Source organism: Ammodytes marinus (genome assembly GCF_949987685.1).
Source record: "Ammodytes marinus genome assembly, chromosome: 18".
In the NCBI taxonomy this organism is placed as follows: Eukaryota; Metazoa; Chordata; class Actinopteri; order Uranoscopiformes; family Ammodytidae; genus Ammodytes; species Ammodytes marinus.
Genome location: NC_137222.1, coordinates 2434043 through 2447192, shown reverse-complemented (window position 1 = coordinate 2447192; position 13150 = coordinate 2434043). Strand labels below are relative to the sequence as shown.

Sequence of the window (13150 nt, the reverse complement as noted above, 5' to 3'; positions counted from 1 at the left end):
TCCCTCCCTCCACATGTGTGTGTTGCAGAGGTGAAATGTGTGCGTACGTTTTACCCCGTGGTTAAACTGTTAAACATTTATAAATGTTCTAGAGAGTAGTGAAAGCCAGTGGTGCTACCAGACACAAAGTTCTCGTTTCAAAACTGTATCAAAATGTCTTAAATAACTATAGTCTCCTCCTCATGCTCCTCTCCCTTCCCCTACGCAGGTGAATGCTGTCTATTTAAACGTGCCATTGTCTTTCATCACAGTGTAATGTTGGTGTTGGAAAGTGACCTATAACAAAATCGTACTTGCCAAAATGTCTGAGTTCTGTGTGTGTGTGTGAAGCCTAATTGGTGTAAATTCAGGAAATGATGAAACTTTGCTTCCAATAAAAAAACACCAAGTTGTTTCACACAGGAGCTCATCTACTGACTCTAAATGTGTGTGTTCGACTGTTTGTCTTAATACACACACACTCACACACACACACAAAAGAGCAAGGCTGGCTGTTTGTGTTTCCAGTATTTATTGTAAATGTTAACAGAATTTAATTTGCTTTATTGTATAATATTTTAATGCACAATACATGCTTTCTGCCTATTGAACTTTGTCCCAGAACCTGAGAACTCCAAAGTGTTTTGCTACAAGTTTGTTGTTTAGCCTTGAAGCCTAATAAGATTTTGGCCCATACAGAGGTATGACGCATTCATGTGCACAGTAGCTTCACTCCCCATATTCTGTTATCAGACATTGTATGAAGGATAACACCAGCTGAGATGAATTTCTGGGAATGTATGCCTAATTAAAACATTTCTGCTTTCGCCAGCAAAAATAAGGGCTGGACACACCAAACTTAGTATGTGTTTGCGCACACACCAACTTCTCTTGCATATAATCTCTGTACACTGTTCATTCGATGTATTCAATCATGTAAGCCCATTTGTGGTACATTGTTGTTTGACCCTTGCTGCTGTTTGCAAGTAAATTCACCTGCTTCCAAGAAGGCCTGACTCAGTTTCAATTATTCAAATACTTGGGTAGTTTGATGAAATAATTCTAGTAACAAATGGTCCTTCGAGCCGGATCCAACATCTTCTTCTCTGGACAAGAAGAGCCTGCACCGTGAACGGGGGAGTCCAAGATCTCTCGACAAAAGACCTCCAGTAAACAGAGCTACAAAAGAGGCTGTCTGCAGACTCGACTTGGACGGAGAGGGGTGACGGAATCCAGAGCCTGAGCGAGTCGAGGCTTTCTTGAAATCAGGTGAATATAAACAGCTGATTTTGTTTTATATTTGTTCTTACTTAGAGACGAGTAAGGTAACTACTGGCTTACATAGAGACGAGTAAGGTAACTACTGGCTTACATAGAGACGAGTAAGGTAACTACTGGCTTACATAGAGTGGTTTGAACAGGGTTCAAGTCCCTGTTCGGGCCCCACGTTGGGGTCTCAACCTGTAGTGTTTGGGGAGATGCACTAGAGACAAACCTATCTCAGCCTTTGGTGTTTGAGAATTTACACTGTCAAAAACAAAAGTCTCACGTACGTAATTAGATGATCATTAGTGTGGGGTCGAGGGTGGTCCCTTTATTCTGACAGATATAGTTTGTTCCATTAAACTGAGAGTTCTTTGTAATTCGGGAAGGTTTTATGGAAACAAATTGATATCTGGCTGCTTGTTGTTACTTAGCCTGGGGATATAGTACTGCTCCAGGGAGTTAGTCTATGACAGGTTGTTTATTTGTTTTGTTTTGTTATGTTTGTCAATAGTCTACAACTGCAGAGTAGACTTATTTGTTTTGTTTAGAATACATCACATAGGGTGTTCTAGTTTTAAATTGGTGAATTTTGTTAATCAATTGGAGGGAATAGGGGTGTTCATCCTGTTTAAATAGATTACTGGGTAATTTGATATTAGATTTTACATTTAAAAAAAATTTAATTACATAATATGGATAATGATAAGATAGACATTAGAAAAAAAAAAGGAGACTGGTGAAGAAAAGTCTCCTCTACCCCTTCCTGTGTCTCTTTCCATTGAGACCCATAGTGAACCTTAAAGATTAAAGGTGCAGTCAATCATTTAAAGTCCCAGCATAAACTTAAAAAAAGCGTCCTTTTGTGTTCTTTTTATGAAAATGTTCACTAAAAAGACTTGTTCAATGCTTTTGATTTGAATTACAAGTTAAAGGGGATTTTTATGCTGAAAATATGATCATAATGTGTTATTTGAAGAACAAACTATAACACCATGTCAGATTTGGAGAAGTAGAGAGCTTCTCAGGAATGTGGTGTGTGTGTGATTCAGTCCCATGCAGAAAAGGGAGGGCCTGTCTCACTGACTGCCTGTGTGTGCTTGAATGCTGCCCAAACACAGACAAAAAAATGTGGAAGAATGAAATCAAACCTATTCTAAAATGTTGTTGTGCGTTAATTGTGACATCTAGAGCAAGCAAAATGGATAGGATGATATTTTAGAAACAACCCTGGCAGAATGATGAGCATTTCTTTTGAGAACATGTTACTGCTCAAATTCATTCTGTTTCAGATGCAAGGAGAAGACCAAGCTGACCATTCTTCAATAAGGACAATTGGACACTGAGGAACAATCTGAATCGGTTATGGTAATATCCTACATAACCATTCCCCCAGTGACTGTGATATGAAGGACACTTTGCGTCAAAATGCCACAAAAGGACTTGTTGACCATCAAGACGATCTTGGTTCCTGTTCCCTGGCTTCTGCAAAAAACTGTCCTCTCTGAAACTGTACATAGACGATATAGCACCAGTACACAAACTTGCATTTTCACAACTGTGATGTTGATGTACTTGATATTATTCTGCTTGACTGAAATATATCTACTCATATGCTTTGCCCTTTTGCTTTGAAGTGTTACCTGAATGTAGCATTAAATATTATAAAAAGGGTGGAATGTTAACAGAATTTAATTTGCTTTATTGTATAATATTTTAATGCACAATACATGCTTTCTGCCTATTGAACTTTGTCCCAGAACCTGAGAACTCCAAAGTGTTTTGCTACAAGTTTGTTGTTTAGCCTTGAAGCCTAATAAGATTTTGGCCCATACAGAGGTATGACGCATTCATGTGCACAGTAGCTTCACTCCCCATATTCTGTTATCAGACATTGTATGAAGGATAACACCAGCTGAGATGAATTTCTGGGAATGTATGCCTAATTAAAACATTTCTGCTTTCGCCAGCAAAAATAAGGGCTGGACACACCAAACTTAGTATGTGTTTGCGCACACACCAACTTCTCTTGCATATAATCTCTGTACACTGTTCATTCGATGTATTCAATCATGTAAGCCCATTTGTGGTACATTGTTGTTTGACCCTTGCTGCTGTTTGCAAGTAAATTCACCTGCTTCCAAGAAGGCCTGACTCAGTTTCAATTATTCAAATACTTGGGTAGTTTGATGAAATAATTCTAGTAACAGTAAGCTAACTGCTACATCTTCCCCTGTTCCATCTACTATAATAAGCCACAAACCTCACATTACTGATAGCGTATCGGCCTACCGTTCAAACTACATCAAAGTTGTTGTTTTTTTAAGATATTTTTTTGGGCATTTTTATGCTTTATTGATAGTGCAGAGAGACAGAGGTGAAATGGTGCAGAGAGGGGAGTGACATGCAGAGAACGACCACGGGTGGGAATCGAACCCCGGTCTGCTGCTGGGCCAGGTCCCGGGAGGGGGACGACTTACCAACTGAGCTAAAGGCGCCCCAAACTACATCAAAGTTAAAACAAAGGCAATGTATAGATTAAAACAATCCTTCAATTCATTGCACACACATTATGGACAGGTAGCAGATGGTGAGGAGATATTCACAGATTTTGACAACAAGCGTTCTCCAGAATCACTGACCAATTGAGTGAATTTGGGTTGCTGACATTTTTTGGAAGTAGACATACATTAAAATAGCTCAATGAAAGTGTGATGAATTTATTAAAATGTTGGAAATAGCCAAAAATAATAGTTTCAAGTGTACAAATTTCAAGACAAATTTTACTGTATTTTTATTGATACTTATCGCGTAAGAGACCTACCGTGCAAACTACATCAAAGTAATAACAAAGGCAATATTTAGATTAAAACAATCCTCCAAGATGAAACCATTTGGAAAAGTTACAAGAATTATCGAGAATAATAAAGTATCATAACGATGGTAAAACCAATTCACCCATTAAAACGTCCCTTTAAAAAAAATTCCCTGTGAAGTGCTTATTATCTTTCAATAGATGTGAAACAGTGGCCAAGAACCTTAAAGGGATACTTCACAAGATGCTCCATGTTCCCAATTTGAATACAGGGTGAAAGACTTCTTCTCATATTATAAATAACACAGTATAAAACTACAATTTTCTTTCTGGAAATGCACTCTCGTAAAATTATGATTTTGTCATATTTTACTAGCCTAAATGTCTCAACGACAATGTGGCAATAAAACTCTGTTGTATAATAAAAATTATTATATTAAAAATAAATAAATATTTTCAAATGGACAATTATGCTAAAATGTAAGTAAATAGTATAGAATTTTTATTTATTTTATTTTTTTACCCCCTCGATCCCATCACTGCTTCCATCATCTTGACGGGAATCCGATTCGCTCGCGGGTCCGACTTCGCCTCAGCCTGGCACCGCCCGCCTACTAGCCTGGCACCGCCCGCCTACTACTTCCGCTCAATTTTCATTTCCCTTCAGTAGTCAGTCTGGGTGTGCAGTATATTCTTAGGTTTTCTCCGGACAGATTTCTGCCGGTCCAATCAGCGAACAGAAGGAGTGGCACAGAAGCCGGCGCATGACATGGTTGGTTGGCAGATCCAGAGTGGCACTGGGCAGATCCAATAGTTTTAAACTTCAACAGACACCCGCCTTCAAGTGAGTTAACGTTTATCAATTGAGCGATTCCAGACCTACTGTACAAATGAAATTAAGTACTATGGTCTGGTAGAACCAGGCTAACTTCGCGTAGCTTCCGGTGAAATAAACTACATCAACTCTCACTGAAGGCTACTTATGGTGATTCGTCATTTACAGTTGACTGTCATAGATATATATAAATAAATACGTATTTATATCTATGGCTGACTGTGTTTATCAAGGCCAGATTAACCTGTTTTGTGGCCCGGGGCTCTTTGCCGTTGAGACGTTGCTGCCAGACAACCAAACCCAGTGTGCACGTACACCCAAAACTGGTTTACAGTAGCCTATCTCAGTGATTTTGAAGTAATTTGATACACACACACACACACACACAATTAGCAGTACAGCTGGGCAGCTATATAGGCTATAACAATTAAAAAACAGCTGCAACATTACAAGTATCTACAAGTTAAAGCTGGGGTATATGATTTCTGATTGGTCAAAGTTAACATGAGCTGTACACTTTGACCAATCAGAGCGAGGCTCCGATTCTCTGTTCTTATTGGCTGTTGGGACTGTCCATTCACTTTGGCACGACTTTGTTGGTGTTGTAGAGCGTGTCAGGGAGGGACCATAGGGGAGGGACCAAAGAGAACAAGTGGAGCGGTTGAGGTATTTGGATTCGAATCTCTATCCCAACTGCCATTTTCTCCCCAAATCCTCCACCCCAGCTTTAATGCAAGAACAATTGTAATCCAATAATGTAATATTTTGTTATCCTTTTTCTTTTTTCACAGTGCAGCATATTTATATTATTCTGAAGTATATTGCAGCACTGTATTTGTTCCACATTAGAAAAGCCTACTGCACCATATTTATTTAATTATTATAGTTCCCTCGTCTTATTTTGAAGGACAGACTCACAGACCGGACGTCCTACTGTCATGAATCCACTGCGACCAGTTTTAATCCACTGGTGAATGGAATAATGTCATTCACATATACTCTACCCGCCATACAGTAAGAATAGTGAATGTAGGCTAGATTAATTAAACCGGCAGCACGCGGTGTTGTTGGACCCGCGAGCGTTTCTTCACGGGACGGCCCAGGTGCGACAGTCGGGTAGGTTTTATATTTACGAAACAACAACACCCACATACTTCCTGTTTACCTTCCCCTTAATGTTAACACTCGCTCATTCAGCTGCTGCCACCGCTAACTACTTATTCTGTGCAGTTTATAAAATGCAACTTAATAAGGTAGCCCCAGAGAGATAGTAGCCTATAGCCTCATAGATAGTGTATAAAAGGTAGGCTATATATTTATTATACTATCTATGGCTATACCCAATGTATGGCTTCCGGTTTTATTCACATTTTAAACATCGTTGTTGTCAATTTAAACTGTTTTCAATAGGTTGATTCGTCGGTATTATCATAGCCTACGTTTTCTCAATGGATATTCTTGAATGAGAAGTCCAGACTGACGCCTAAAAAATAAAATAAACTAACGCCCACAACTTTTGGGATAAATACCGGAAGTCCAGGTGCGGTCTTGAAAAGTAGCCCATTGAATAAATTAATCTACAAAAATAAGGCCTTAAAGCTGGGGTGGAGAATTTGGGGAGAAAATAGCAGTTGGGATAGAGATTTGAACAGTTGACAGTCCCAACAGCCAATAAGAACAGAGAATCAGATTTTTTATTTTTATTTTTTTTTAGAATCGGAGCCTCGCTCTGATTGGACAAAGTGTACCGCTCATGTTAATTTTGGCCAATCAGAAATCACATAACCCAGCTTTAATTGGTATTTTAATGTTGACAATCAATCTTTTTAAAGTTTTAAAAATGCTAAGACATTCTTTTAAGATACTGATACATGCTATTTTGGTAGCATTTAGAAACAATGTGATAACTATTACAACTACTGTATGTCCCACATTGATGTCATGCATATGGTCACGTTGAGACGTTTCACAAATTGACAGTGACACATTATTACATGACTAGTTGTGTATCTTGAATGACCAAATATATATTTTTTTAAACATCTTTTTACTTTTTTGAGTGCACCAAAGAAGTCATACTTTATGCAAAATGGCCGCTTATCCAATTGATGTTGTCTACCTCTACAGTTTAGGCTTTTTATTTTGTGTGTTCTAGTAGGTATCTTGCGTTATTTAAATATTAAATTTTTATTTTCATATAAACACTAACACAACGTCTTCTTCTTCTGTGGTGTTGACAGGATGTTGAGTTTCAGCCCGTGGGGGTTCCTGCCTCCATTCTTCTCTGTGTTCACTGCAGCTGGACTGTGGCTGGTGTAAGTTCTGTTCATTACCATTTAATTAACTTTTCTTTTTTTCTAAAGATTATTTTTTGGCATTTTCAAGCTTTATTAGACAGTACAGAGTTGAAATGAGGAGACAGAGAGGGGGGGGGGGGGTGGGATGACATGTAGTAAAGGTCCACGGGTCGGATTTGAACCCACGACCACTGCAACGAAGGCCGGAGCCAATATGGTACGCGCTCTATCCACTACACCACCGGAGCACCCCTTAATAAATAGAAGAATAGTTCCTGAGATGGTACACCTTCAACAGAAAACATATCTATATAAGGATAAAACTACATTGAAAACAACAAAACTACTACAGGGTCGGCGGTTCGATCCCCCGTCTCCCCGCCACATGTCCAAGTGTCCCTGGGCAAAGAGACACTGAACCCTAAACTGCTCCTGATAGTTAGCTTGCACCCTGAGTGGTAGCTGCTGCTCCTATCGGTGTATGAATGTGTGTGTGAATGGGTGAATGTGTACAAAACAATGTAAAGTGCTTTGGGTCTGTGAAAAAACTGGGAAAAGCGCTTTATAAGTGGGAGTCCATTTACCATTTACCTTACAGCTACAAAAATAGTCACAAAATAACTATTAAGAGATGCAAAGAGCTTCAAAATGTCTTAAAAAAGGTCTAAACAGTGTTTGTGTTTGATGCTTATTAATAGATATTTCGTGGCTCTCCAAGATGGGCGGATCCTTCCCCTGGGCTCAAATTACAGGTAAGTCTTAAATATATATTATTCATATTTCCCGTCTATCTAATAAAGCATGAAAAATTACACACAAAATAATGACTTTAAGACATTTTCTAAGGCTAATTCTTTTTGTTTGTTTGTCCAAAGTGGAATACCTGCATCCATTTATCCTCCCTACATCAGGTACATGCAAATTATTTAGCAAATAATAAAATTAAAACAATTAAAATCGATTTTTGAAAAAAAAAAAAAAAAAAAAAAAATCTCTTTTTCCCACATTCAGTATTGCAGGCAACTCTCCTCCCGCCAGCTGCATCTTCAGTGAAGTCATGAACCTGTCTGCGTTTATGGGTGAGAGAGCAGTGACACACAGTGGATAATATGGATGGGATTTGTGCACTAAAATAATGATATTGAAGCTATAGTGTGTAGCTTCTGTTGACCCTATGAGGAATTTATGAGCAATTACAACAACAATGTCGGCGCATGAGGTAAGCCTTCTGTGATTGCAAAATACTTCTGCTGTACGTCCAGGTTTTTTCTTAGCAGTAGAATCAACAACTGAAACATTTCTTGGGCTCTTCTTGGGGATTTTTTATGAACTCTTGACACCAGTTTGTAAACGCTGCCATACTGAGAAATACAGAGAGAGTTTTGTGGAGCTGATAGGCTTAATCAAACTCTGTGTCAACTCGTTTGGCGATGGCTTGAATGTAACCAACATTCATTTATATGACAAAGTTACGCACAGTAGCTTTAAAGAATATAATCATACACATATTTTTCCAAACAAAAGCCATCCAGTTATTCTAAATGAAGCCGTTTTACTGTCGTCTTACAGGTTTCATAATCGCCGTCCTCAGATATGTTCAAGTGAAGAAACACAGACTGGACAAACAATGGCTGAACATCGTCAGTCTGGCGGTTTTCTGTATCGCTTGTTTTGGGATGACACTCGTAGGAAACTTCCAGGTAACAAAACACTGGATGGATCAATAAAGTATCTATCTATCTATCTATCTATCTATCTATCTATCTATCTATCTATCTATCTATCTATCTATCTATCTATCTATCTATCTATCTATCTATCTATCTATCTATCTATCTATCTATCTATCTATCTATCTATCTATCTATCTATCTATCTATCTATCTATCTATCTATCTATCTATCTATCTATCTATCTATCTATCTATCTATCTATCTAAAAGGTGCAGTCAGTGATTCTGGAGAACGCTTGTTGTCAAAATCACTTTGTCAAAATCAGTGAATATCTCCTCATGATCCGCTTACCTGTCTGTACTGTGTGCACTCTGACAAAAAAAGAATCACTGACTCCACCTTTAACTTGTGAGGTGAATGTGTTTGTTGGACTGCTGTTGATATATGTTTGTGTCTACCTCATACTGCTATTTATAGTATTTATTCAATTATTGTTTTTTATTGTGAGACTCGGAACAGGGAACTAAATTGCCCATCTTGGGATAAATTAAAGTTTTTCTGATTCTGAACTTGTTTTTGTTTCGTTTTGTTTTTAGCCTTTGTTTACATTTATCTAGTTTACAAAATCAGTGAATATCTGCTAACGGACAGGTAGCGGAACGTGAGGAGATATTCACTGAATTTGGACAAAAAAGTGATTTTGACAACAAGCGTTCTCCAGAATCACTGACTCCACCTTTAATGAAAGGGACTACCTGTTTATATAAGTATATATACAGTAAATATCTCACTCACACACACACACATTAATCTAAATGCATTTTTATTTTTCGTTTTGTTTTCTAGCTGTTCAGTGAGGAGGAAATCCACAACATGGGAACCTTCATGACGTTTGGTCTGGGGACGCTGTTCTGCTGGATGCAGTCGGTCATCACTCTGAGAGTTAATATAAAGAACGAAGGGCGGCTCGCTGGGCTGCTTCGCTTCCTGCTCTCCGGATGTGTCACTCTCTGCATGATTCTCTGTATCCTTTCGAAGCACTACAGTTTCAGAGTGCAATAGGCTTAAAGTTGTACTGCGTAACTTTGGAACAGGATATTGTGGCCTCTTTATCTGCTCTGTCATGTCTAAATAATGAACACGCTTATCAAAAGTGTTTTTATTTGTTTCGCTAGTCAGACATTACACGTTATAGTTCCTGAGTGAATGCAGCGGGCAGACAGTAGAGAATCTAAACAGTGTCTAGAGAAGAAGTCTAGTGTAGTCACAGTCACATTTAAGTTGAATGGTTATTGTGGACAAAATGGCAGTTAAAAAATAATATAAAAAATTGAAAATGTCACTTCAGGGTCAGGGTAAACTTTATTGTCCTGTTAAGGAAATTTGTCTTGGGCATTGTGCTACATTTTGCTTAACCAGTAGACAACAACAATATGACACAGTAAAAACACAGTAAAACCTTGGCCTACACATTGGACAAAGCTAAAACTACAAGAACATCACACGGTAATTCTAGGACATAAAAACATTCAGACAATTCAGGAAGGCTATGAATTAACAACTGATTCCTTTCCAGAGCACACGCAGTACGGACAGGTGGTGGTCGTGGGATAACTTTGCGAGTTTATAATAGTTATGGAACCTGTATCCTCCTAACCCCACGCCACTGGTTTACATGTTGTTGGGTTGTGTCCTTTCCTTACCTCCCCTATACCACAGACTTCTCCCTGATGCCTCTGGCCCTCCACACTCAGGCCAGCCAGGTGCAGTGGTCTCTGGTCATGTTCTTCCTCCTCTTCATCGGGACTTTCGCCATCGAGTTTCGTCACGATCGCTTTACTGCAGTCTGTTTGGAAGACTCTGATCGCCTAGGAAACCAGCTAGACGCATTCCATGAAGTGTCCACGTACCTGCCCGACACACTGTAATAGTAATGTTTGTTATGGCAGTTTACAGAGCCTAGGCTGTGTATTAACACCAGATTTTTCCCCCCAGCTCATATACAGTACGGACTGGTAGACAATCAACCAGTTAGACGCATTCCATGAGGTGTCCATATCTGCCCGACACACTGTAGTAGTTTAGGGCTGTTTTGCAGTGGTGGACAAAGTACTCAACCCCATTTACAGAGCCTAGGCTGTGTATTAACACAAGATTTCTGGTTCAGCTCACACAGTACGGACAGGTAGCGAATCTTGAGGAGATAGTCACTGATTTTAGACAAAAAGTGATTTTGACAACAAGCGTTCTCCAGAATCGCTGACTCCAACTTTAAGTCAAAGTATAGACACTCATAGTCAGATATTACTATATGACAAGCGAAAGTTGCCCCAGTCAAATTTCTCCCAGTCATTCAGCTCTGCAGTAATTGCCAGATACAATTTCAAGTACTTACTTACTTTACTTTGTTACTGTGAACTACTAGTTTGTTCCACTGGCTGATGCTTTAAAGTCCTCGGATGTAAACGAACGAGACGCACTTTAAGATGCCTTTACTCAATCTGAACAAGCTGCAAATCTTTATTTTTTTTACTCAAAACGATTTGACCTCTATCGACCTAATCAGCACGTCATATGTGCATGTTTGACTGTTTCATGATCATTTATTTTTTTAATCTTCCGGTATTTCTTAACGGGTGAATTAGTTTGATCGTTGTTGAGGCTTCGAACATTTATTTTGAAATATTATTCCTGATTATTTTTGTAACTTTCTCTCAAATGTTTTAGATTTGGATGATTGTTTGAATCTATATACAGTATGTTGTATATAGTTTGCACGTTAAACGCAATCAGTATCATTAAAAATACAGTTAAATTGGTCTTGGGTGAGGTGTGGTTTATTATAGTACTGCAACATTGGTAGCCTGGCTCCGCCCGCAAAATTTCCGGCCGTCCAATCAGCGAACAGAGTGAGTGGCTGAGAACGATGACGTCGAAGTCGCGCTCCAGTTTCAGCTGAATGCTGCGACCAAACGTTATGCGATTGGTTGGCTGATCCAGAGTGGCACTGGGCAGATCCAATAGTTAAACTTCAACAGACACCCGCCTCCAAGTGAGCGAACGTTTGTCAAATAGAGCAGTTCCAGACCTTTAGTACAAATGAAATTAAGTATGATGGTCTGGTAGCACCAGGCTACAACATTGGCTGTGTTGGCAGAGAAAAACTGGAGACCAACATACTCATAGTGTTAAATGGTGGACCGCAGGGGTAGTACTGGGACGCTGGGACTCCATTTTCTTCTGTTTCTATATAAAAACGGAACAGTACGTACAATAAAGTATTAGGGCCACATATTCATAAATCCATTTTCATAATGTTATACTGTTTCTCGTTTATTATTAGGGCTGGTATTGTGAAGAACCGAAATGTATGTATGACAATAAAAAGCTTGAATATCTTAAAAAAATAATTTGGGAGGGGAGGGGGGGGGGGGGTTTAAAAGATATTTTTTATGAACGACATGTAGTAATATCAGCCAATGTTTATGTCATCTCTACATGAGAAATAGAACGATAAAAAGTAATTTATAAACTCTTTTTTATTAGGAAATTAAGTTGAGTGGCAAGAATACTTAAACTTTACTTTTCTGTTTAGTTAAAGACGCCATTTTTAGAAACTAAGCAGTAGGCCACAATTCATGGTTTCCATGGTAATTAAAAAATTGGCAAAAACAAGTTACAGAGGAACATTCCATTCTATGTCATTCTACAGAATGTCCTTTGATCATCATCTGACATCACACTACTGAACCAACATCAAAGGAACATTCTAGAACCAGAGTTTATAAATAGGACCCAAAATCCTGGTCACTCACAACCACCTTAATCACACAGGTATCAACAGCACAGATTGATCACTCCAGAAAATCTTCAATTTTATACGAAATGGAGAAACAACCGAAACAGAACAAGAAAGGGAAAAACAAGGAGAAGAAAAATGTTTTCCAGCCGACCGAGTCCAACTACAGTTCCTGGAACAACAGGATCTCAGGTCTCCGAAGGCAGAAGGAGGCCGTTGTTTATACTGCAACGGATCTTCCACCGACTGTGAACATTCAGCAGGCAGTGAGGAGCCCAACCTGCCAGGCACAGGGCAGGGAGGAACAACACCCCACCGAACACCTCCAGGCAGAGAAGGGCGACCAGCCGGGCAGAGAGCCAGAGAAAGTGCCCTGCTACTGGACTCTGAAGAGACAGAATACTGCTTCACCAGAGGGTGCACCACAGCAACAGGTGCCCACTCAAACAGGTGTCCCTACGAAAAGTTTTTACGACGCGGATTTTCCT

At 39.1% G+C, this 13150-nt stretch overlaps 1 protein-coding gene across 1 annotated transcript; it reads left to right on the top strand.

Moving 5' to 3' along the window:
• Window positions 1–5827: 5827 nt before the first annotated feature.
• Window positions 5828–11682, top strand: tmem150c (transmembrane protein 150C). Its single transcript, XM_080047113.1, has 8 exons — window positions 5828–6008; window positions 7133–7207; window positions 7888–7941; window positions 8065–8100; window positions 8201–8268; window positions 8759–8889; window positions 9710–9887; window positions 10583–11682. Exons 2-8 carry the CDS (start codon window positions 7134–7136, stop codon window positions 10789–10791), a joined length of 750 nt encoding a protein of 249 aa, XP_079903239.1. The 5' UTR covers window positions 5828–6008; window position 7133; the 3' UTR covers window positions 10792–11682.
• The last annotated feature ends 1468 nt before the right edge of the window (window positions 11683–13150 follow it).

Excerpts from the sequence above, each read along its gene's own strand:
- tmem150c (XM_080047113.1), top strand. The coding sequence starts at position 7,134 with ATGTTGAGTTTCAGCCCGTGGGGGTTCCTGCCTCCATTCTTCTCTGTG. Across the intron at positions 7,208-7,887 it reads GCAGCTGGACTGTGGCTGGT|ATATTTCGTGGCTCTCCAAG; the intron begins GTAAGTTCTGTT and ends GCTTATTAATAG. Across the intron at positions 7,942-8,064 it reads CCCCTGGGCTCAAATTACAG|TGGAATACCTGCATCCATTT; the intron begins GTAAGTCTTAAA and ends GTTTGTCCAAAG.